Below are 27146 nucleotides of genomic sequence, written 5' to 3'. Positions count from 1 at the left end.
GGTCCTCGTTCCTTCTACTTGAGGGGGCAGGACTCCTCTAATGTGGAATTGCCAGTCGTGTCTGTGGTTAAGGATGAGTTTTGCTCTTGACACAGAGATTCAACCCCTTTGTTTTATATGAAGAACACAGTGCATCCCCCTCGAGCACTTACTCTTTGGGTACTAAATTAATTTTCTGAAAATTGACAGGTAAATTAGTTAATTAATTTATGAGTTAAAATGAATTAAAAATGGGGTTTTTAATAATTTTAGAACCTTTTGTCAGACTTTTTTGTCCCTGATGCTGTTGGTAACAACAAGACAGACCCTTTTAACATCCCATAATGAAAACACATTGAAGTCTCATGGATAGGATACATCTGAAACAAGATGCTTATCTGTATGCTGATAGCCAGCATGATCTTCCAGGCCACAGCTGTTTCCTGGCAGTTTTGGTGTCTCAGTCCTGGGAACAAAGCTCAAAAATTGGAGCTGTACTTGTGGGATGCTCTGTATTCTTTTGTGTCGGGTTTCCACAAACAAGTTAAAAGGAAGACTTTAGGTGAGACCGTGTCTCTCTCCAGCTTCATATTTATTAACTAAACAGGTATATAATTAAATATCTCAACAGCCATACCCTATTGATTGAGGCTCTTAATAGCAATCACTCTCCATTAATAAAAGGCTGTAGGACTGGAGAGAAGGTTTGTCCCTTAGAGATGTATGTGGAATACTTTCACCCTATAGAACTGATATTATGCATAAGAAAACAATTAAATGAAACATGTAAATGCACTAAGTCTTTATTGTTGCTGTACAGAAAGTAACAGATACATGGCTAAAACATTCTAACGTATCGGTGGACTTTGAAAACTAAGGCTATTCTGTAGATTTGTTCTATCCTAGAGTTTGTTTTCATACAACGTACTTATAAAATGAAGCTATAAAAACACAGATTCCTTTTTGGAAACATCTGAGATTGGAGTAGTGCACAGAACTACAGACTACGTTTAGTATGATCAACACAACACGTTACAGACCCACGAATGGTTCCTGTGTTACTAACATTCAACACAAAAAAGATCAGTCTCAGACTGATGAATGAGCTTGGTGACAAACATAGACTGAACAGTTCAACCTTCTGTCTGAGCGAAGAGAAAGAGACCCATAATTCTGATAAGGAAACATTTGACTAAGGAAAATGAAAGCACCCTTAAAGGCAGGTTAAGCACATCATTTATCTCAAGAAATGTATTATCTAACAGACATGTTAACCCAGTAGAGTGACGGTAAAACGCACAGGGCATAGCTATTGGGAGGAAAGAGAACGGTAGCTCTGAGAAATTGTGCTAATGAAGTGAGAGGTCTCTTGCTGCCAATATGCTTCCCTTGAAAGATCAGTGTGTTTGATTCCCAGAGCACCAGAGCCTTCCAATCCAGCAGCAATGGAAACATTTCAAAGGAAAGAGATGTTAAAAAGAGAGCGGTCTGGCAGTTTTTGTGTGTGGAGTTTCAACTAAACAAACAAGGTGGAATGAAAAAAACATCTCTTGGAAGTTGGCCAGATAAAAGTGACATTTCAATAAAAAGTGGAAAATGAATATTTTCCCAAAGAGTTTTCCCCATTTTCTGATCAAATCTATTGAGCAACGCTTCTCCTGCCTCCTACCAACTTTCTCTTTTTTTATTACCTGGGCTCCAAACAATCTCTCCTTCTTACGTCTCAAATTGATCTGGAAATAGATGTGGCTTTCTGGTTAAATTTCCAAGTTTGTACATCAGCCTCAGAAATGAGTTCAACTCTGTTTGTGAGAAATGGGGTTTTTACTTAACTTGTGCAGCACTGTGTTGTTGGGTCAGGCAATCCTAACATGTAGTATTTACATGCCACTAAACTTGTGGCTCTTCATAAAAATAAATAATAATAATAATAAAAAAAAAAGAATGGTGAATACATGAGAGAAATTCAAGTTACAATTTGGAGGTTGGTTCCCACATTAAGGGTATATTACAGATTTGGCCTCAATGGGATGTATTTAAAGGCCACTATCCATTACAGTTTCATGTTAGAATTTTGAAGAGTTTTTAACTCTAACAAAATAGACTTAAAAAATGTAGTAGAAATGTGAGCGAACAAGACTCCAGCTTAGGTTTCTGATTCACTTTAAGACATCCCAAAGTTCATGTAAGGGCAGAAAGGAATGCAGCTGATCTGTGTGTTAATGATGAGAAGTCTGCACTCTGCAATCCTCACTCGGGCTCTATGTTACGGCTCTAGGAGTAGGCAATCGTTATTACAGGCATGAATGAAGAGCCCAAGCCTTGGACAGGTAAAAAGCCTTTAAATTAGACAAAAAAGACTTTTTTTTCCCATTGCAGGATGAGATAGCTGGAAATGCAGGGAGTTGACCAAAATTGAGTGTTATCTTAAAGAAAACGATGGGATGTAAATGCAACCAGCAACCATATTTTTGCTAGAATAGAACTGCATTAAAAACATCGCCCCCCTCCAAAGTGTAGAAAGACCTTCCTTTTCTGCTGCATTCATGACAATGCAATGCCAGCTATCAAGCTATTTATTCATGCATTTCTAAATATAACAAGAGGAAGTTTGTTAGGAGACTTAAGCCTCAATTAGAAGCCATTTTTAGAAAGGAAAAAAGGTTTTAAAAAAATTCATGGAGTAAAACAGATGGCTTCAAGTACTTGTGCATAATAACTAATTAGTTGCTATGAGCGGGGATTAAAAACAGCTGTCACCTTGGAAGGGATAGTTAAATATAGGTAGGCAATTTCATCCAACAGTGGCCCTAGATTCAAACGCATTGAAGAACATGCCTAGTATTGAGATTTAAAAGAAAAATGATTTGTCTGCAATGATGAACCAATATTTGAGTGGTTCTGCTTTATACATGACAAACTCTTGATTGCACATGTCTAGATTTCAAAGTAATATAACTCCGCATAGTGAGCCAGACTACCTTGATATAGACAAGCATTTTCGACGTCTTTTGTGCAGCAAGTTTAGTAAGTAAGGGGTGTTCTGTGGCACTGGAATATACAAAGCAATACATTGTTTTGAGGTTGACCGCCAAAGTCAGGCAGGGGAATTTAAGTGCTGGAATTGTTTATTCCATATACTTTGCTGCCATGAATGTTATTTCTATTATCTGACAAGGAACCAGCCCCATCAAAAAATCCAGCATCCGCTACCCTGTAAGGGTCTGAAAGGCCTAAAACCTTTGATTTCTCTGACTTTCCACCAATGCCACATAAAAGGAGAGGGCCGTGGATAAATTTTCAATGGGAGAGTCTAAACAGTGAAAGATTGTGCACAGGAGTGGCCTGAGTAGAAGAGGAATGACGTGATTGGGTAGTCAAGAAGGATATTGTGTTTGGGAAGAGAAATAGTGTAGCTTGTCCTGTGCTATAATAGGCTGAGACACTTCTCTTGCCATATAACCGTAGATAACCAGCTGTGGCTTTGGCTGAATTTTAGAGGGTCACACTGATGTGCAAACATAAAAAAGCAGTCTTCCTACTGTAGACAATAAAGATTAAAACGACGAAGAAAACATTTTAAAAGCCAAAGTAGCAGCTTCAACTAAAAGACCTCTCACTTTCTCCAAAAAAGATATATTGTTTTCAGACAAGTTTCTTCTATACAGAGAAATTGTTAACATCTGCTCGCTGTTTAGCAAATGCAACATGCCCCCAGCTGGTTTTGCTTCAGCAGAAGGACCAACTCGAAGTACTACAGTACGTGCAAGTCTCCCAGAGGTAAGGGCTATTACACAGGTGATGGCCATACAGCACACTGAGGGAGCCAAACCCAGAAATGTAGGTCTTGCAAAAAAATCAATTTAGAGTCAGAGTGGGGCAGAGTGGATGGCCCTACCTGCACCACAACATGACACACCCGAGTTAGAATCCCCATTTAGTTTTTCACTTTTTCAGCTGGGTTGGGTAGCAGTATGCTCAGTCCTGTTTGGGGAAGTGTGTGGGAAAAGGGTTTAAAATAAATGTGAAAATGTTAGGACTGCACGTGCGCATACATGTTAGTTGCTAAATGAGCAAGTCTGGTGCTTAGTTTAGGCCAACGTGATTGTACAGGAACCACAGATCTGTCTCCCTTAGCTGAACAGTTTGGATCTGCAGTTTTAAAAAGTTCAGCGTACCTCACATTTATTAACATCGTAATGATTGTTAAATAATCCAGCAAGTTGTTTCATAGCTACAGTATGCAGCAGTTGCTAGCTGCTTGCAAGAGCAATATAGAAATTACATTCAAAGATAAAAACGATAATTTTCACACATAGCAGTAACTAATATTTCTTTTTCACAGAATAAGTGCAAAATACCTTTAACAAATAATGGCGGTAGTGTAAAAAAAAAGACAATTTTCATGCAAAAACACTTCCCTGTTTACAAAGTCTGTGGTAAGTCTCAAAAACATCCTTTACCTCCTTCTCCTATAACAGCACTAGACTTGTTATTCTGTTTTCCTGCCATATCCATTCTGTCGTTTATTAAAATATTGATGACGTGCAAGTTCAATTATTTCCAGCCCACCAAATATTTTTTGTTGCACAACAAAAATGACAACTGCAGTCACACAATACAATCGCACAAAGCTGTACAAGTACAGCAACACAAACATAGCTAGTGTGAACAATGTCCAGTACAGAAGCGAGATGCATTTAACCACTAGGACCCTGAGCTCAGATTTACAAGGTGGAATTATGCTTCGCCCTGTTACATCAAAGTACTTTTCACCTTCATAGAACAACTGGAGTCTCTCTTCTTTTTCTTCCCAACGCTTCTGGCACCAGAGCTGCAGCTCTTCCCTGGAAGTTGGCAGAGTCCGTACTGGATACCTACGGACATGAAAATGTATCTCCTTTGGGAAGTTTCCATTCAGAAGGTGCTTCTCTGTTTGCGGAATGTTTTGAGGGTATGCCACAGTTATGTCATGGATAGCATCAAGGTTATTACCTATAGGAAACATTTTTGAGAACAAGATAAATATAGACACTACAATGGACAGTTTCTATGACAATTACCACGGATTAGAGCTTCAGGGTACAACTGAAAACTCAAAATCATGGTAGAATTCTCAAAGATTCATTAGCAAGTACAGAGTATTCTACTCATATAAATATAATATTTTAAGGCTAGCAGGTCAATATTTCCTAATCACTGTTCTGTTTTTTCTGTCTCTGGGTTACAGCGAAGACCTGTAGGGACCAAATAACATTCACTAGAAGAAATACTAATCCAGGATTCTAAAACAGAATAGGTAAAAGGATAAAGTCTTATTTCAATGAGAGATTAGGATACACATGCCTGATCTTTTTCAAATCAAAATAGGGTTTGATTCACTGTATTTTACTGTGGTCACATACTTTTGAAGAACATTCATTATATTGCAAACTGAAATTATCTTTGACCTAACAACTGTAACACACAGTACAATAACTATAATGGTTGTAAAAGAATCCAGTTTAAAATTTGACTCAAAGCAGTACAAGTACAATTCTAATTTATTGCCGGTCTTGGGGGGAGGAGAGCACATACAAATATACAGCAGAAAAATGATCAGAAGTTCATTAAATCAGGAGTCCCTTTACTGCATTTTAGAAGATGGGGGACAGCTTTGCAAGGACTGTATTGCAATTAACACAGCCCCTTTACACGTAAAAAGTCAGTGCTCTGAGTGCCAGCTAGAAATGGCCTTTGCTAGAGGCTGAGGACTCTTCATGGGATTCCAGATTAGGAGAACCCAACAACAAAGTACAAACCTGGGAGATAAAGCTTTGGTTAACCTGGGTATAGCTAAGTATTTGAATGCACTTTTAAAAGCAATTGTGGATTAGCAATTAAAGGGGGACACTGACAAAAGGACCCAGCCCTTCTATCATTATGTCTAATCTAATCAATCCACTTGTGTGGACCAATGTTGTTAAGATGAGTTTTACTGCTGTACCTGTGCATTAATACTAATCTTTAGAACAATGCACTATTCCATATATCCTCTCAGCCTGCTGCTTCATACCAGACAACATTCTTTTTAGATTTGATAAAGCAAACTTGGCTAGTCTAGAACTGATCTAAAAATAGGTGCCCAGTGCACTCGACGTGACATTAAAGTTAAGTTCTGCCAGCACTGTAATTTATCGGGCGTTGCTGCTTTTATTTTGTTGGTTGTCTCAGAGCAGAATAGGCTGAGTTAGAAACTAAAAAGACGAAGGGTTGTTCGTGGGTGCAATAACTATGACCAGATCTGTATCAGAGGAAAGGCCTTAAGGCAAGAGCGCCTGAACACCACTGCTCAATGCGAATCCAACTTCGGAATGGACCCAGCAAAACCCTTAACAGGCAAATACTATACCAAGGAAGAGATACCACTCTAACTGAAGACACAACAGCTCTCCACTCCCTCTCCATCACTTCCACCATGTGTCTGCTGAGCAATCATCACCCTTTCTAGATGGCATGATGCAGATGTTTTTAATAATAAAGATACTACACAAATAATAGATAATATTCCACACACATTGTGACATCGTTTTATTTATTGTACCATGCTGTGTACTAGCCTTTGCTGAATATCCATGTATTATTACTGATGCCCATTCTGTTCTTCTTACAAAACTCGGCACTGCTATTTTGTTAAATTCCCCACCTGCTTTGTTGCATCACGTCTGACATTAGACAGAAACCTTCAGAGCAGAGACCAGGTCTTATCTATACTGCAAAGTGCCGAGCTTGCCTTTGGTTCTGTAAATTAATGATATAGTGCAGATCTCAAAGCATTTTACACAAATGGGACCAGTAATATTTAACTATGCTGTAGATGGGGAAACTGAGGCAAAGAATGGCTAAAAGACTTACACAGTGACTCAGGCCAGAACCCAACTCTCCTGACTCCCAGTCACATGGTTAGACTACTAGACCACTGTTTCCCCAACATAGCAGGGTGATAAGCACATCAAAGCGACTTCAGAAGAAATGACTCGGGCACTTCAAAGACAGGCTCAACATACCAAAAAGCATAGAAACATATCAGATATAGGAAATACAGACATATATGATTTAATATGCAGAAGGATTAGAGCCTTCTAAACGTGTCCCTTGTCTTGGAGGGTTTAATTTTCTGGCAGGCCAAGCATGTGGCGATGGCAATTTCCAGCCAATTATTTAATAGCTATTGAAAGGAGCGTGCCTTCTCCTATTATTGTTTGCAGTAAGCTGCTGGATCTACACTGCACACTTTAACAAAAAGGTTCTGAATGTTTTCCACTGATTCATCAGTGACATCTATTAACATGAAAAGGGCAACACTATCACAGCCAGGTGCTATCTGAACGAACCTGCTTTCAAATGTTACTGCAACAGAAACTAGAAAAATCCTTTGGAGGGGGTGAAGCTCCTTTAATGACAGCTGCTAGGGCAGTGAATTTTTGAGCAGGGCACCCACCTCAGCACACTTTCACAGCAACCATTTCCTTATTGCTGCCTCTGTCTCCCCCCCGCCAATGCAGGCTCATCCCACGTGTAGAGTGGAAACTTACTAACAGCCTATGGATCAGAATGAATGGAAATTGCCTGTCATCCAACAAAAGAAGGAAGGTGACAGTGGACAGAGTGGGGTATCGGAGAGCTGCAGGGAACCAGAAATGGACAAGGCTCAAGATACAATGGGGACATGTCGTATTCTAGAAGCAGCTAAGAAGGGATTACAGTGGTTAAATAAGGAATGACAGATGGGAACAACCAGAAAGGGGAGAGGAGACTACGTACAAAGGAGAAAACTAAGCTGTAGCTCATCAGAATTAATTTTTAAAGAAGGCAGGACACCCCAGGAGGAGAGCGGTATTAGGGCTGAGTACATGGAGAAGTTTTAGATTACTGGGCTTTGTTTCAGTTCATGCATGTTACATCCTATATCTTACCGTATCGCTCTAGAGGATGGCCCACATCTCTATTAGTATGGGAAGATAGAGTGGCCTCGTAAGTGGGGCATTAGCAGAATGTCATTGATGAGAATTGAATCAAACTGCAGCTTACTGTTACTATGGGGCACACAACTAGGTTAGTCAGGCAGCAGGTAGTATTTTCCCCCACTGAATTTAAATCCCTTCTTAAGGGACCTGCTTTAGCACATTTCAAGTGCAAGACATAATGCGGCTTAAGAGTCATGTTGCTCTAATTACCACTAAGACTGTTCCCAATGAGACAATAACTGAAAGACAGGACTACTTGTTTATAGCTCAGACTAGTTACCTGTGCCTAATGAGGCAGGCTTGGGACAATTGGCATTTATTAACTTCTGAAGATCCTTCTTTACTTTTATGCAGCTATGAATATTATTACTGGGTGGGGCGGGAGGGGGGAACCAAATAGGTGTTTCACATCTGAAATCTAATTTTAACAACTCTCTAAATTAAGATAACCAAGAAAGTGAGAGTAAAAGTTGATGGACGGGTATTTCAGCTGATCAGGACACACACATAAATTTCAGCAGCTTTCAGAGCCCTCTAAGACAAGGATTCTCAAACTTTTTTTTGCTGGGCCCCCCTTCGAAAATACTTGAGGCTGTGATGACCCTCCTCCCCTATCCCATGCCACCCTTACTTCTGTGCAGCTGCTGGTGGCAGTGCTGCCTTCAGAGCTGGGTGCCCGGCCAGCAGCCACCGCTCTCTGGCCGCCCAGCTCTGAAGGCAATGCAGACGTAAGAGTAGCAATACTGTGACTCCCCTCCAATAGCCTTGTGGGCTTCATTTGGGCCGGGACTCCCAGTTTGAGAAATACTGCTCTAAGACAATAATGGGAATGAGGCTCCTTATTATCAGCGAGTGATGCTGTTCTCAGTGCATTGGGATAGAAACTGCTGCAGAGAGATGCTAACTGATTCTGAAAGCTTGTTCATCATCATTCCTACACAGCTAAGAAAGCCAAAACAGTTCAGTAATATGTATCTTAGTCTCCAGCTACTTAACAGTTACTAAGCTGCAAAACATCCTGAAAGCCTAGTTCTCCATTTCTTTCTATAAATATTTCTTTGAGATATATTGGTGCTCCACTTAAAGTTGTTCATATGCCAGGATTGACCAGTGTGTGACATTTCTCTTCAAATAACTGCAATGCGAAGTCAATAGCTTTAGGCCTTATAGTCATAAGTTGGTAAAAGTGATACAAGTAATTCCGACTGGGCTTGTGGCCAAAGTTATAGCATCAGCAGTAAAACTTCACTTGCTCTATTTTAAAAAAAGTGTTTTTATGAGGGAGAGAAAAAGGCATTTTTTTCTTTCATTATCCCAGATGCTCGATTCAAATCTCTCTCTTCTCAATCTTTATAACCAAGGGCCTCTTACTAGACTCAAAACAAACTTATCTCAGGCAGAATGATATTACATTTAAATCTCTGTGTTAAATAATGTCAGCCTGACTTCTAGGGAGCTTTTTTTAGCATGAAGACAGAGTCAGGATTTTAAATATTTTAAACTTCTCTCAAAGGTGTTTATCAAGAGAACAACACAGAGCCAGTATAAGTATTGTGAACTGCTTAAAGCAACATTCAGCTCTTAGGGAGGAACCCTCAAGATAACACAATCCAGAGACCATGCAGACATACAGGAGAATGATTCCATGGACCTATTATGTGTGGTATGAGGTTCAAGTGGGAGTTCGAGCACCGACAGGAGTTCTTCAGATGTGAGTCAGGTTACCACGAGGCGCATTTTTTGTAGATACTTGTAAGTGACCAACACCGAGCTGGTCACTGCGAAGTAAAAGGTTTGTTTTATAAGCAGATATTTTGAGGGCATGCTGAATAGACGTTCTCTTCCAAAGTGCCCTTCAATGAGCCCATAAATTAGAGGTGGACCCAAGCCTAAACACTGGAATGGAATTATTCAAAATGTTAGAGGTTTAAAATCTGAGTCCAAATGCTGTGCAGATTTCTAGTGTAAACAATCACATTGGTGGCTATTCCATCTTCAACCCAGGTGAGGCCCTCAGAGGTTATTTGTCCCTACATTATCTGTCCCTGACACTATGTTCAATTTCAGTCACATATATCATTACTAAGGCTGTGAGTCTGTCACGGAGTGTCACAGATTCCGTGACTTTCCGGGACCTCCATGACTTCTGCAACAGCCAGTGTGGCTGGCCCGGGGGACGCTAAAGTAGCTCGGCCAATCTCTGGGCCAGCAGCACCAGCTGCTGCCACGCGCCCCCGCGCCCCCCCCCCCCCCCCCCGCGCCCCTTAGCAGCAGCTGGGGTCCTGGGCTGTGTGCTGCAGCCTGCCCCTCCCCCAGCAGCAGCGGAGATCCCGGGCCATGTGCTGTCACCGCCTCCCCCAGAACACCTGCGGCGCCCCCTTCCCCAGAGCACCCACAGTGCCCCCAGGCTGCCCCCTGCCCCAGAGCACCCAAGGTTTAGTCAAAGCTATATAGTACAAGTCATGGACAGGCCAAGGACCATGAATTTTTATTTATGGTCCATGACTTTTACTAAAAATACCCATGACTAAAATGTAGCCTTAATCACGACCCCCCGGGTCAGAGCTGATCGTGATACTTCAGATCTTATCCCAATTTTTCGTTACATCACAACGTGGTACTTGATACATGGTCACGTTGATTCCAATTTGTATGGCTGCAGGGCTCTGCATTGTATAGCTCACATGGTGAAGTCAACGTGTCTGAGTTTTTCTTTTTGCGGCGGGGGGGGGGGGGGGATTTTTTTTTTTTTTTTTGGCTACATTAATGCCATGAACCCTGTGTCCAGATAGGGTTCTTTAGGCACTACCACAATTAAAAATATATACATATGACTGTCAGATTTAAAAAGTGGAGCTGGTCCATGCATTTTGAGGCATTCCTTTGAACAAATTGATCAGTTACATAATCAAAACATAGATGGTAACTAGCAGAGTGAGGCTAATTGCTATCTGACAATATCTGATTTAAGATTGTTATGTCTTAACTTTGAACCACACACGGTGTTGGGTATTAAAACAAAACCTATCAAAACCTGCTTACTGGAAAACGTTACTGCCTTGGCTGCTGAAAGACTTTCGGTTATTTTCCTTTATAAACACAGAATCTGAGGGGAGCAACTTCAAGGATTTACAACCACCGATGGATAGTATAAGCTTTGGGAGGATTTATAACTTCAAGCATCCCTCTTTAAAACAGCCATGGCAGTCTGAGTTCATCTCAACCACTTTCAATTCAATAGTTATTGGGATTCTTTTCTGTAGAAACTTAGCAGTCAAATAAGCAAACAAGAAAGGCAGAATGCTAATGCTAGCCTTGATAAACAGAACACAGGAAGTCTCTGTACCAGTCCGGACTCTAGAGCGATCAAGTGAACCTCTTCAATTTTCCACATCCGCAGCAACATGATGGCTCTGAAGATATTCCCACCCGCCTACAGGAAGGAGTTCGAAGAAATGAGGCCTGTTCTCTTCCAATATGGAAAATTTTGACTATTTTCACTACTGGTGAAGAAGAGGAACTGTACACTTATAAATGTGACTATTATAAACTGTAACTGTATGTCTCCAGACTAGATGTCAACAAAAGATATATGCTATATCCCAAATTTGCCTTGGCTATCAGCATACCTTTGTGCCTGCGTCCTATGTTAAACAAATATAAACAGCATGTAGGCTTTCAGTCTAACACCAGATTTAGCAGTATGTAAATCAGAACTACCTCCGTTTGAAGCCAGCCAGGGGGAAAAAAAGAAAAAGAAAAAAAAGAAATTATACTAGGAAATTATACTCTGATTCTGAAGTCCATTATAAAACCCCTCATTTAGTAGATTTTCACAGATTCCAATATCAGAAGGGACCACTGTGATTGAATCTGATCTCTTGTATAACACAGGCCACAGAACTTCCCCAAAATATTTCCTAGAGCAGACAGAGCTTTTAGAAAAACGTCCAATTTTGATTTAAAAACTGTTAGCGATGGAGAATCCACTGCAACTCTTAGTAAGTTGTTCCAAGGGTTAATTGCTCTCACTTGTAAAACTTTATGCCTTATTTCCATTCTGAATTTGTCTAGCTTCAACTTGCAGCCATTGGATCATGTCATACCTTTCTCTGCTAGACTGAAGAGCCCATTATTAATTATTTGTTCCCATGTGATCAGAATGCAATCAAGTCACCCCTAAACCTTCTCTTTTTTAAGGTAGATAGACTCAAGGAGCTCAAGCTATCACTATAAGGCATGTTTTCCAGTCCTTTCATCTTTCTGATGGCTCTTCTCTGAACCCTCTCCAATTTATCAATATCCTTCTTGAATTGTGGTAACCAGAACTGGACATGGGATTCCAGCAGTGGTTGCACCAGTGCCAAATACCGAGGTAAAATAACCTCCCTGTTCCTGCTTGAGATTCCTGTTTATGCATCACAGGATTGCATTAACCCTTTAGCCACTGAATCAAACTGGGAGCTCATATTCAGCTGATTATCCACCAATACCCCCAAATCTTTTTCAGAGTCAATGCTCCCCAGGATAGAGTCCCTATCCTGTAAGTATGGCCTGTATTCTTTATTCCTAGATGCATAGATTTACATTTAGCTGCATTAAAATGCATATTGTTTGCTTGTGCCCATTTTACCATGCAATCCAGATCGCTGATCTGTCCTCTCCATTATTTACCCCTCCCCAAATTTTTGTCTCATCTGTAAACATTATCAGTGATGTTTTTATGTTTTCTTCCAGATCACTGATAAGTGTTAAATAACAGAGAGCCAAGAATCGATCCCTGTAGCACCCTACTAGAAACACACACATTCAATGTTGGTTTGCCATTTAGATTGATAAAGAGCAATCTGGACCACGTGGTAAGCTTGCACAAGCAAACAGTATGGGGGGTTTTAAAGGGAGGCGGGGTAGCTTCCGGCCTCTATAACCTCTGGGCAGTGGAGTTCACATTTGTGACCAGAGCAGTCAGTGTCAGGCACTGTGGGATGTCTGGTGGAGGACTGTTAGGGTCAACATAGGTAAAGCAGCATCTACACTCACGTCATGTTGACCTCAGTACATCGACCATGGCTAATCACCATTCGGGGAGGTGGTGTTCCTGTGTCGCCGTTACAGGGCACATACTTTAGTGGAAGACAAATTTAAGTGTAGACAAATGCATGATTGGGGCGATGCAAGATGGCTTACATCAACTTAACTCCTTAGGGGTTTGGAACGGGTCCCATATGAGGGGAGATTAAAGAGGCTAGGACTTTTCAGCTTGAAAAAGAGGAGACTAAGGGGGAATATGATAGAGGTCTATAAAATCATGAGTGGTGTGGAGAAAGTGAATAAGGAAAAGTTATTTACTTGTTCTCATAATATAAGAACTAGGGGCCACCAAATGAAATTAGTGGGGAGCAGGTTTAAAACAAATAAAAGGAAGTTCTTCACTCAGCGCACAGTCAACCTGTGGAACTCCTGGCCTGAGGAGGTTGTGAAGGCTAGGACTATAACAGGGTTTAAAAGAGAACTGGATAAATTCATGGAGGCGAAGTCCATTAATGGCTATTAGCCAGGATGGGTAAGGAATGGTGTCCCTAGCCTCTGTTTGTCAGAGAGTGGAGATGGATGGCATGAGAGAGATCACTGATCATTACCTGTTAGGTTCACTCCCTCTGGGGCACCTGGCATTGGCCACTGTCGGTAGACAGGATACTGGGCTGGCTGGACCTTTGGTCTGACCCAGTATGGCCCTTCTTATGTTCTTACATTCACCTACCATTTACAGAATGAACAAGAAGGCTGGGTTACAGCACTCAATTCAATTTGCTGAGCATCATCTCACTTGTTCTATTAATGTCTACTCCTTTTTTTTTTTTCCCTTCGAGAACCTGGGCCTTCTGACCAGACTATAGCCCATACCACGGTCAACTTGCCCACAAGAGCATACACTGACAATTGTCAGCTTTGCAAATCCAAGCTGCCTTTAGAAATGTACCTCGTGCGGTGTGAAAAAGAGACCCTTAAGGGCAAGTGGGAGGGAAGAGTTTCTGGAGAGTGGTGAGCTGGCTGCTCTGCTGTTGACACAGTGGTTGCATTTATGAGAATGACAACCTGGCAGCTGCACTTTAGTCTTCAGAGCAATACTCTCTCCTTCCTCCCTGTCTCGGAAGTGCTACTGTATGAATTACAGAGCCAGAGCTGATTGAGGCATAAATAAAACACATGGGGAGAGTGTGGGAGGGGGAGGGGACAATAAAAGGAGCACATTATTTTCAGTCACTAAGGATGACCAGGCATAACTAACTCGCTGGTCTTTACTCTATCACTTGTAAGCTACATTTGTCAATCCCAGATAATGAAAATATCTTGTTTATCCCCCCCATGTTGTGTAATTGCTCTTTCCCAGCCTCCCCTGCTGAATGTCTATTTTACATACATATATATTATAAGGTTTTGTAAGATAAAAGCTTTCATAGCTCCGTTACATTGTCATCTCTAAGAACACAGTATGTCCCTATTACTATCACAAACTAACTGTGGAATGTTCTCTATTAATAAGACGGTGATGTTTTACCTGAGGACTAGTCAGATGCTGAAGTATTGGTATACATCTGCCCAACTCTCCTAAGTTTTAATATGAATTGCCTGGCAAACACCCCATAAACTCAGATAAGAATAACTATGATTAATTCACTTTACTGCAATACAATCCTTGCAAAGAGTCCCCAGATTTACACCTGCACCCAAACAGAAATATTTGTAGAAGAATATACAAAATGAAAAAGTTGAATAAAAAAGTTAAACTGGGAATTCCAGGTATTTTCTTAAAACGCAAGTACTGTAAAAAAAACCAAATGAACAAACCATTCTTCAAGAGTGATAGATGGCTACAGATATTTAATCACTAAGACCCTGACATGTATAAACAACTCAAGCTTATTCTTCGTTTAATTTTGTGAATTTCTGGGAACAATGTCCAGGGCATTACTTTATTCCTCTCTTGTTTTATGGTACTGATTTCAAAGACATGTATTTGGCTGATCAAGTCCACCACCCATTCCGAATCCTTTCCCCTCTGCCAGTTCAACCAGTCACCTTACACCAATAATCCTGTATACTGAATTAACCTCACAAAACTTTAATGGTACCACTCTTTGGAACTAAAACACACAGTAAAAGTCATTGGAGGGTAATTAAATGGTATTGTTATGCACTTGTTAGAACTAAGAGTTCCACTTTCATTTCTGTCTGACCTCACACTGTTAATGGTTAAACTCAATTGTCTGCTTTGCAAAAGGCTGGATACACAAAGACCGATGAAGTTTTCTTTTCTGAAAAAATTATATAACTGCCATATGAACCACGTTTAAAATCAGAGATCATTTTCACTATGTTAACAATACCTTTTTTCCACTGCGTGAAAGACAGATCATCACACTGTACTACACAGTGAAAGATAGCTTTTACTGTTCCCAATTAAAATAAGCAGAGTAAAATGGCCTACACTCTGTTCTGATTTCCCTGTTCAGTCAATAAAATTGAATTAATTTTCTCCGAGTTCCTCCAAAACCACTCCCGTCAAATACAGTTACCTTTTATAGTTCTGAGATCCAGTCACATCCCGGTTAAGAACTTCCTGAGTGTATCTAATGTACATGTACAGAAATGTTTTTTTTTTTTAATCAGGGATGACCCTTTAACCTATTTTGTCCCTTGTCTGTTTCAAAGTCATTGAAAACTTGGGGGGGAAGTGGGGGCAAGGTAGCAGAACTCACACCTGGAGTTGCAGCTAGCAAGAGATGTTAAGAGTAACAAGAAGGGTTTCTTCAGGTACGTTAGCAACAAGAAGAAAGTCAAGGAAAGTGTGGGCCCCTTACTGAATGAGGGAGGCAACCTAGTGACAGAAGATGTGGAAAAAGCTAATGTACTCAATGATTTTTTTGCCTCTGTCTTCACGAACAAGGTCAGCTCCCAGACTACTGCACTGGGCAGCACAGCAAGGGAAGGAGGTGACCAGCTCTCTGTGGAGAAAGAAGTGGTTCGGGACTATTTAGAAAAGCTGGATGAGCACAAGTCCATGGGACCGGATGCGCTGCATCTGAGAGTGCTAAAGGAGTTGGCGGATGTGATTGCAGAGCCATTGGTCATTATCTTTGAAAACTCATGGTGATCGGGGGAGGTCCCGGATGACTGGAAAGAGGCTAATCTAGTGCCCATCTTTAAAAAAGGGAAGGAGGAGGATCCTGGGAACTACAGGCCAGTCAGCCTCACCTCAGTCCCTGGAAAAATCATGGAGCAGGTCCTCAAGGAATCAATCCTGAAGCACTTACATGAGAGGAAAGTGATCAGGAACAGTCAGCATGGATTCACCAAGGACAAGTCATGCCTGACTAATCTAATTGCCTTCTATGACGAGATAACCGGCTCTGTGGATGAACGGAAAGCAGTGGATGTGTTGTTCCTTGACTTTAGCAAAGCCTTTGACACGGTCTCTCACAGTATTCTTGCCAGCAAGTTAAAGAAGTATGGGCTGGATGAATGCACTATAAGGCGGATAGAAAGTTGGCTAGATTGTCGGGCTCAACGGGTAGTGATCAATGGCTCCATGTCTAATTGGCAGCCGGTATCAAGTGGAGTGCCCCAAGGGTCGGTCCTGGGGCCGGTTTTGTTCAATATCTTCATTAATGATCTGGAGGATGGTATGGATTGCATCCTCAGCAAGTTTGCAGATGACACTAAACTGGGAGGAGAGGTAGATACGCTGGTACGAATAGGATACAGAGGGCCCTAGACAAATTAGAGGATTGGGCCAAAAGAAATCTGATGAGGTTCAACAAGGACAACTGCAGAGTCCTGTACTTAGGATGGAAGAATCTCATGCACCGCTACAGACTAGGGACCGAATGGCTAGGCAGCAGTTCTGCAGATAAGGACCTAGGGGTTACAGTGGACGAGAAGCTGGATATGAGTCAACAGTGTGCCCTTGTTGCCAAGAAGGCCAATGTCATTTTGGGATGTATAAGTAGGGGCATCGCCAGCAGATCGAGGGACGTGATCGTTCCCCTCTATTCGACATTGGTGAGGCCTCATCTGGAGTACTGTGTCCAGTTTTGGGCCCCACACTACAAGAAGGATGTGGAAAAACTGGAAAGCATCCAGCAGAGGGCAACAAAAACGATTAGGGGACTGGAACACATGACTTATGAGGAGAGGCTGAGGGAACTGGGATTGTTTAGTCTGCAGAAAAGAAGAATGAGGGAGGATTTGATAGCTGCTTTCAACTACCTGAAAGGGGGTTCCAAAGAGGATGGATCTAGACTGTTCTCAGTGGTAGCAGATGACAGAACGAGGAGTAATGGTCTCAAGTTGCAATGGAGGAGGTTTAGGTTGGATATTAGGAAAAACTTTTTCACTAAGAGGGTGGTGAAACACTGGAATGTGTTACCTAGGGAGGTGGTGGAATCTCTTTCCTTAGAAGTTTTTAAGGTCAGGCTTGACAAAGCCCTGGCTGGGATGATTTAGTTGGGGATTGGTCCTGCTTTGAGCAGGGGGTTGGACTAGATGACTTCCTGAGGTCCCTTCCAACTCTGACATTCTATGATTAGAGGGAAAAAAACAGCATGGTACAGATCTTCAGAAGAGAGTGATCCTCGCAATTACTGTATCAGTAAAATAATGGAACAAATATTGACCAGGACACAAGAGTCACATTATTCTTTTCAGAAATAGGGTTGCCAACTTTCTAATTGCACAAAACCGAACATCCTTGCCCTGCCCTGCCCCAAGGCTCCGCTCCTGCCCCACCCCTTCCCTGAGGCCCCGCCTCTGCTCACTACATTCCCCCCTCGCTCTGTCGCTCACTCACTTGCTCATTTTCACCGGTCTGGGGCAGAGGGTTGGGATGTGGGCGGGGGTGAGGGCTCCGGGAGGGGGCCAGAATGAGGGGTTCAGGGTGCGGGAGGGAGCTCTGGGTTGTGGCAGGGGATTGAGGTGCAGGGCGGTGAGGGCTCCGTCTGGGGTGTGGGCTCTGGGATTGGGCTGAGGATGAGGGGTTTGGAGTTGAGGAGGGGGCTCTGGCCTGGGGCAGGGGGTTCAGGGGCAGGAGGGGGTTCTGAGTTGGGGCAGGGATATGGTGCGGGAGGAGGCTATGGGCTGGGGCAGGAGGTTGGAGCACGGGAGGGAGTTCGGGGTGAGGGCTCCAAGTGGCACTTACCTCGGGCAGTTCCCCAGAAGCGGCGACATGTCTCTTGGCTCCGAGGCGGAGGCGCAGTCAGGCAGCTCTGTGCGGTGCCTCTGCCTACAGGCACTGCCCCTGCAGCTCCCATTGGCTGGGAACCATAGCTAATGGGAGTTGTGGAACTGACACTCAGGATGGGGGCAGTGCGCGGAGCCTCCATGGCTATGCCTCTGCCTAGGAGATGAGGGACATATCGCCACTTCCGGGGAGCCGCGCGGAGCCAGGTAGGGAGCCTGCCTTAGCCCCACTGCACCGCCGACCGGACTTTTAATGGCCCGGCTAGCATTGCCAGGGTCCCTTTTTGATCGGGTATTCTGGTCGAAAAGCAGACACCTGGCAACACTATTCAGAAAGAGCCAAGGAATTTTTAACTTCCATCAGACACACAGAAGGAACTTTAGTTTAACACATCAACAGAAGGATGTCACTCTGAATACTGCACTGCAACAATAAGCAAAACAACCAGCCTATGTAGAATTAGATTTTAAAACCCTTCTAGTATGATTAAGTTAATTCCCTAGAAGACTCCAGATATGAACTTCACATTTGATCTTTTTCTGGATTTTTCTTTTATCTAGATTTCCAGCCAAACTCTTTATCTCTCCTTAACACCTCATCCTTTGCTTTAAACTTCTTTCACTACCCCAAGTCAACCACTAGAGAGTACTCTTTAGCTACCCAGTGACCTTACACTGTTTCAAACCGTGCCCTCTTTCACTGACTGTCCCAAGCCTCACTCAAGATCAGTCTAGCCTTCAGGAGCCCTACAGGGAAAACCTGAATCAGCAGGAAGTTTAGGCACTGCAAATTATTATAGATGGGCTAAAAGCAGTGATTTTCAGACCTCAGTGGTTCAGGAGCCAAATTAGTGATCAACGTTACCTAAACAAGTGGTTAATAACATAGTAAAAAGCATCCTGATTCGTTAATAACTTAGATTGGTTAATAATTAAATCACACAGTGTTTTGAAAGCAAGTGCTGCAAAGAGCTTCAGGAGACACATTAGGGAGCCACTTGCATCTTGCGAGCCTCAGTCTGAGTATCACTTGGCTAGAGGATGTCTACAGTGACATTGCATTTGGCGTACATAAGCAGCAGCAAAAAGCACTTTCAGATGCAGAGAGGTCCAATGTTAAAAATATAGCTGATACTGAGTCAAAAACAAACGTGAACTGCTGAAAAAGAAGCAGATGTGAAAAGATGCTAGCAGCTTCCTCAAATGTTCACACTGACTGTCTCCACCAATGTCCTGAGCTAATCTGTTGAATTTCATGCCTCACCAATTTTCTCTAATTCCCATTCTTGGCCACAGTGGCCTTGCTTTCATTTCAGCATACGCAGTGAGAAGAATGCAGAACAGCACCCATAATTATGAAAACACAGAGCATAATTTTGGTATCTGATCAATCATAGGCTTATAACATCTCTCTCTCTCGCTCTCTGAATGTATGTATGTATATTAAAAACAGGTCATCTTTTTGCCCTTCCTTCTTTTAAATGCGGTACAAGCATTTTGTTCTGAACACATTCCATACTCTTCCACTAGAAATGCCTCTAAATAAGCATGTCTGTTTAGTAGCTTGAGTTCCCAGCTGAGCTGCATTTACACACAAACAGGCTTATCTATGTATCTCCCTGAATTAAATCAGTTTTAGGCAGATGAAGCACTTGAGCTTCAATTAACTCGCAAACTTCTGGTGCTGAACTAGTCAACAGAACAGATCCTCTAAAATCACTTAACACTGAACTCTATAAAGATATGCTAATGTCAACACACTCCCCCTTCCACCCTCCCCCCCCCCCCCCCGATTTTCCAATGCAGCCATCATTACTACTCCATATATGCCTTTCTTTCTGATGATTGACTGACTAGGTATATGGTACACTTGCCTGACAATATAGAGTGACACGGAGTACAGTTTATATAACATTGCAGATAAAGGACAGTTAGGTCCATGACAGGATGGACGGAGAGATGATCTTGTCCTTAATCCTCTGGTGCTAAAACAATTTCTACCAGACCACGATACATGAGTGCACAAATCTTACTAAATTCATTCAATCAGTCTGATACTTGGGGAGCCATCTTAATCAGAAAAGCATTTAATGAAAAGCCTCAGTTACGATGAATACTCTTTAATTATGACTGACTAATATTTGTCCACAAAGAAGAATTTGTTTCAAGTTTAGCCCGAGACCTGGAGGAAGCCGAAGACATCAATTTAATAATGGAATGGCTAATTAAACTATAATGGAATCCTAATTGTGATATATTGCTTTGTAGGCACATGATTTATTTAGTACAATTGCTTTTCACTAGGCTCATTAGGGAAAGTAAAACAAAATGCAACACTAAAAAAAGAAAAAGAAAAAAAGTCTGACAAATTGGAGCTTCTAAAATGAATACCATCTGGTGCTAAAGGTTCTCTCTCCCCCCGCCCCGTTATTTCTGTTAAACAGGGCACTGCTAATCCTACAGGTATATTTTTTTAAACCTTAAAAGAGGCAGTGGCTATACATTCATTTTCCTTACTAAAAAGTAGGGCCTCCCACTCCAGCTGCTTTGTGCTTGTCCACAGGTGTAAACCAGCTATAAACCTAGAGGATACAGCTGCCTTAGGATTCCCCCAGCATGGTGGAAATCCACGTTACAGACACAAACACTGAAATCAGCTTCTATTCTGAAAAGGCGCTATGCAAAAATGAAACTTATTCAACATATATATCTGGATTCCTGTGTATATTCAAAATTTTAACTGTTGTCCTCAGTGACAAATATTTTTTACTTTTCATTCCTATTGGCACAACAGAGCCTAAATATCTATGCAGGATGAGCTAGGTTCTATTTTGGTTCATGCACACAGTTGTTAACTAAGTAGCAATTGAAGAGCCAAAGGTGGACTCAATTTCATTTTTGCAAACTCACTGAAGACAAAGTTTCCAAAGGTGTAATTGAGGGCACCTTTTGGAATGTAGAATTTTAATTACTGGTGATGATGCACAAGAAGGAAAGAACCCAGCTTAACTCTCTGATCACTGGCTGAGTTTGCAGGACTAGTAGTTTGGAGGGTAAAGGGAGTGGGAAGAAACAGTTTTACATGTATACACAGCATATTTGATAGGGAGTCATTGACCTAGAGCACCACAATGCTATTTTTACAGAATCACTTTTCAGAAAATTGCACTTTAAGAAGTAAATGAAGACATTGCTATTCAGATTAAATTTTATAAAACAATTTTTAAAATCAAGTCTTAATTTCGGGCCTAGAGCTACTTTTAAATATAAATCCAAAGCTGATGGGATGGTTTGTAGATATTTTATGTTTTTAACTTCTGCTGTTTCTGTTTTTAACTGAATGCAAAGTTCAGTTCCTGGCCACAATCTTTAACTATCGGCACAATAGTCCTTACCAGTTTGATCACCACATGGAAATATGCTATTCAGGGTCATGAGTTCAGATTAAGGAGTTTATTGTAGTGTGTCCTGGTTTTATTTCCATAAACTCTAAAAAGCACCAGCATTAGGAAATCAAACAAAAATCCCCAGTCCACCTTAAGTTTCTGCTACCAAGTGAATTCTCGCCCACATGCAGTGCTGCCAATCCAGCAAATTTAAAAGTCATGAAAGAGATCCCCCACAAAACTCAGGGAATTGGCTTAAAAATCATGATTTATTTTTAAATGAATTTTTGGGGGTCTTTTCTGATTTTTTAACTCTCTGGGTAATTGCTCCTTTGTGTGTGCGCATGCATCCCAGGGGACGCAATCTGAAATATACAACACTCACACAGGAAAACATCCACCCCCCTTTCCCTTCTGACTGATTGGAAGGACTTTTCCCCAGCACCTTCCTGTGTCCCCCCGGGCATGTCACCAACGCCCCCACCCTGCGCCTGCCCCGAGGACTTTCAAGCTGTTCTTTCCACAGGGTGCTGCCCTATGCCCTGGTTCTGTCCCCTAGGCCTTGCCCTGCTGAGCCCCTTCCCTCCAATGGACTCGGTCTCCTGCTCTGCTCAGCTCTCTTTGTCCCCACCCGGGCCACTGTCCCTGCTCCCTCTCATAGTGGATATTATGAGCCTAGTGATAGTGCAAGATGTGAGAAGAGCACATTTGGTCTGGAAAGGAAGGGGCTTGCTCCTGGGTTCCTACTCTGAACCCCCTCCCCACTAGTCGCCTTCGCTCCTCACTCCCCACATAGTGCTGTACTGGGGTGGGAGAAGGAGCTGCCTTTGCAGCTTCCCCCATGTTCAGCCAGGGCACAGGCGCCGCAGGATCTGGCAAGGGTTAGCTTTCCCTGCTGGCGGCAGTCAGAACTGCACGCCAGTGCTTGCAGCTCAGACTACCAATAGCTGCATCCAGTGATGAGCTGCCAAAAGCTGAAGAACTGGTTCCTTCAGTTGTTCCGGGTCTTTGGCGGCACTGAAGGACCCGCCGCCAAAGACCCGCCGCCAAAGTGCCGCCGAAGACCCGGAGTGCCGCTGGGTGAGTAAAAATTAAAAAGGGATTCTCAGGGGAGCCTCCCCGGGCGAGAGCTCAGGCGAGCTGGACAGGACGGTCCCGTGGGCCGGATATGGCCTGCGGGCCGTAGTTTGCCCACCCCTTTAACAACCGGTTCTAAACTGGCTTCAAAATTTCACAACCGGTTCACGCGAACCGGCTCCAGCTCACCACTGGTTGCATCAAGATGCCAGAACTGATGCATTATTTCTAGCTCTGTCAGAAATCCTGAGCTGCAAGAAACCTGTCCTGAGAAAGCAAGGAACCGAGTGGGGGGTAGAATGCTGCAATTCATAGGACCCATGAAAATATCAGGCAGTTGGCATTGCTACCAAATATGTGAATGCGTGATCATAAGCAGTTTATACAAACAGCAGTGAAAAAGTCTGTCTGTGTAGAAAAAAAATAATCTGTCTTTGGTGTGTTCTACCTCAACATTGCACTCAGCAGTTCCTTTAAATTAAAACAACTGAAGCCTGCTGAGAGTGCCTAAATGGTTATATCTTTACCAGACAGAGGTTAATTTCTGGGCCTCGATCTTCCTTTGTTTTCAAAACTGACACTGTCAGACTGCCCATCTGGAAAGGAAAGAATAAGCCTCTATTTCAGCGGTGGCCAAAGAGCAGGCCCTGGGCTAAATATACATCTCTTAGTATGGCCTCATTATTAGAAGAGAAGTGGCAAGGCTTAGAGAGACTATTTGTCCCAGTACACAGTGCTCCCTCTTGAACCAAGTGGGTCGGGTTGTTCAGATCAAATAGAATCATTCCCTGTCAGGTCTTACAATCTTTGGACTGTCCCCTCCATGTTAAAGATGTGGGTGGTGCTATCTGCTCCATTTTAATGAAAATTAGTTGATGACTTCAGGCTCTAGCCAAGCTAGATTCACTTAGGAAAATTTTGGGTACTATTGTTCGAGTCATCTTCGAACAGAATTCAAAAAAACTTCACTGTGTTTAATGAAAACACTTGCTATAAACTCACATCTTTCTGAGTCCAGATGGGGCATTGTAGCCTACCTGGCTTGGAACCCCAGAGCTCTAAAGGAGGTTAATAGCAACATGTTTATCATAGATTTTTCACACAATAGCAAATATATATAGTATACACATATATAAAACCCCTAAATTACTATGAGAGTAAGGCCCTACTTAATTTGCAATATTGCGGATCCCGCAATATTAGGCTTCCATCACAACTTTGACTTTAATTAGCTTACTTTGCACAGTCCACAATTTTGCATACATTTTGAGGTTTGCAAGACACACTTTTTTCCCTTAGTACTGTAGAACCCCATTTATCTGAGCTGACAGTGGTGTGGATCCTGCCGTCAGCCCCACACATGACTGTAATATAGTTACAACAAAATGTCTGGTTATCCAAAAAAAAAAAAAAATTAGCAGGCATCACATAATACTTGAGTGTTTATATTATTCCAGCAAATTTTTCTTATAACACAGGTCTTCTCTAGCTTTACCAAATTACCGCCAATTACAGACAATAAAAGTCCATTATTACTTTCCATTATTTTCCACATCTTGTTCTCAACTCAGCTGCAATTATTTGACAATCATTCTGCAATTAAAGTAGGGCCTTAACTATAGGTGAAATCAATTTGGGCTTTGATTCAATTTAGTTCATAGCAATTTGAGATGGAAATGTCCTGTTTAAGTTATCTAGTCTATCCTGTTGATGTCAGATTGTTTTCCACTGTCTAGATATATTTAGCTTTACCAAAAAAAAATGTCCAGTGGACATGTGACACTTCTCTGGGGTAATAAGGATCGTGAGGCACCATTCTACCACCTGCCCTTAGTGTGAGGAAGCCTTGTCTGTTGCCTGCCAAGAACCAGCTCTCTGACTTCACCAGCCATGGACAACACAAGTGCTCCCCTCTTAGCCTAGGCAGGCTCTGCTGTTCCTTTGCAGGTTAGCAACAGATACATTGCAACCGTGGAAACTTTGGTTGCTTTGATCTACTTTCCTAAGTGAAAAAATTAATCTAGTTCTGGGGGAAGAAATGTCCAGTTAACAGTGCTGGAAAGGGAAGTCCTCAGGACACTTTCTGCATGAGCAATGGCAATGCAAAGTAACTCCACAATCCTGTCAACACGTGTCCCCTCTGTTTTGGGGGGCACTAAAATAAGAGACATAGGGTTGAGAGAATACTTTTATCTGCTCTCTCATTCAAGTCATTGACATTAGCTGTAATTGTTTTGATTTTATTTTTTCACCGAAGTAATACTGGAGTGATCTGAAACCTGCAAGTGGGGCAAAGGCAATAGATATAAGAGGGACTTCCTAATATTTTTCTTCTCTCATAATAGTATCACTAGAGTTAAAAACAGATAAGTGGTTACAGCAACTTTAGCTACGGTATATGATCTTAAAAATGGCCTTTCAAATGTCAAGGCTGACAGCAAAATCCATTTAGCACACTAATAATTTCTGTTCAAATATCATAGTACTGTGTGTTTAAGTGGACTTCATACCAAAATGACAAATTCTCGATCAGTTTCTAGAATATATTGTATGTCAAATACCATCTAATCAGCATCTAGCTTTAGTGGGGTGAATACGCATTGCTGCAATAGCAGACGTCTCACATAAAGAGACTAGATAATGGAATATTTTTCTAGCATACCAGTGCTATGAACTTGAGAGGTCTTCACAGCATTATTTTTACCGAGTTGGTAATGAATGAATAATTCCATCAGAAGACTAAAACCCTGGCACATATTTGCATTTTCAAGTGCCTAGTACATTGAATTATGACAGTGTTCATGATGAAATGACCTTGTGGGCAGTAAACCCAAAATGGAATAAGGCTGGCAAGAGTCCATGGGTTTGCATCGACTTTCAAAATAAAAAGTCTTATCTTTTATTTAGTGACACTCTAGATAGACTTTTTTTGCTCAATTATTTCACCTCTTCCCCCGACCTGGGAAGCAGCTAGTGCTTTGATAACAATTGCAAAGCTGTCGAGTTTTTGTTGTTGTTATCCTTCGTGACCGGAGATGATGCTGATGATGGTTTTATATCCTGCGAGTACGGTTGTGGCTAAAAGACCGATGCGCGAGTGGCAGTCCTTTCTGCATGAAGTGCCTCGGTAGCTTGATGCTGAGGAAGGGATTCTAATCTGTGACTGCTGAGTCCTACCTCTGTTTACAACTCCGCCTCTGTGACTGAAGATCCATATGGCGGGTAATCTCAAACTCTGTCACCCCATTGTTGCCTACTGCTTGCCAGTGTGAGCTGTCAGTTGCTGATGACTCTCAGTTGTCAACATTGCACTGTTTCAAGTTTGGCTTCAGTGTGTTCTTCAAGCGTTTCTTGAACGCTGCCTCATATGTGGCGTCCCACTTTCAGTTCACAATACAGCAACTGCTTGGGAATTTTGGTGTCATCCATCCTTGTAAATGACTAGCCCGGCTAAGCATGGCTTCAACCCCTGTGGCATGACTGTGTTCCAGAACCTCATTACTGTTAACTTTATCCTGATACACTTGATACAAAATAAGTTGTACATGGAACTTATCCAGAAGCTTAATGTGATGCCTGTTGCATATATACAAGTTGGACAACACAACCACTTTAGAGATATTTAGCTTAGTTTGAATCTTAATACCATGTTGCTACCAGACTTTGCCAGATAATCTGTCAAATGATTAGCTGGCTTTGTTGATCTGATTTGTCAGCTTCTTATCTGTAGTAACATCATTTGATAATACTTGAATATTTCTGCATGAATGCCATCAGATCCAGGGGCCTTGCAATTCTTCATGACCCTCACTGCAGTGTTGACTTTGTTAAGGGATGAGGCTGTGTCCATGTTCTCATTACACATTGACTGATCACCTTATTTGTGCCTTGTCTGTGATGTTGGACCACGCATTCAAAAGATCACTGAAATGCTGTCACCACCTCTGAAGGATTTCTCCTTTGTCAGCGATCAGTGTTAGGTCATCCACACTCTTCAAAGGCACAGTAGTGGTATGTGTAATACCATATAAGCCTTTTAAAGCAGCATAGAAATCTTTGGTCTCATGATGGTCAGTATAGCACTACATTTCATCTGCTGTGGCATTTCACCACTGATCCTGCATGTCTTTAAGCTTAGACTGGATGTCATATGTCATAACTGTGCCGACAGGGACATAGGATACAAGAATTGGACAGGTTTCAGAGTAACAGCCGTGTTAGTCTGTATTCGCAAAAAGAAAAGGAGTACTTGTGGCACCTTAGAGACTAACGAATTTATTTGAGCATGAGCTTTCGTGAGCTGAAAGCTCATGCTCAAATAAATTCGTTAGTCTCTAAGGTGCCACAAGTACTCCTTTTCTTTTTAAGAATTGGACAATGCATCTCACCGTTTTTAGTGAGTATCTGTTGAATTTCTGGATCATTCTAGTCAAACCAATCTCAATGATGTCGTTTTGCG

General features: G+C 42.0%; 1 protein-coding gene across 7 annotated transcripts in view; it reads right to left on the bottom strand.

The window, feature by feature from the left end:
- Positions 1-766: 766 nt before the first annotated feature.
- The window catches only part of LCLAT1 (lysocardiolipin acyltransferase 1), a 210108-nt gene continuing 183728 nt past the window's right edge, over positions 767-27146 (bottom strand). For all 7 annotated transcript variants that reach the window (XM_077813647.1, XM_077813651.1, XM_077813648.1 and 4 more), the window contains one exon: positions 767-4974. In XM_077813647.1, coding sequence (XP_077669773.1) covers positions 4472-4974 — 503 coding nt within the window. In that variant the 3' untranslated portion in view covers positions 767-4471. The remainder of the gene's footprint in view (positions 4975-27146) is intronic.

The sequence above is a fragment of the Eretmochelys imbricata genome, chromosome 3 (genome assembly GCF_965152235.1).
Source record: "Eretmochelys imbricata isolate rEreImb1 chromosome 3, rEreImb1.hap1, whole genome shotgun sequence".
In the NCBI taxonomy this organism is placed as follows: Eukaryota; Metazoa; Chordata; order Testudines; family Cheloniidae; genus Eretmochelys; species Eretmochelys imbricata.
The sequence above is the reverse complement of the archived record's forward strand: the minus strand, read 5'-3'. Positions and strand labels throughout refer to the sequence as shown.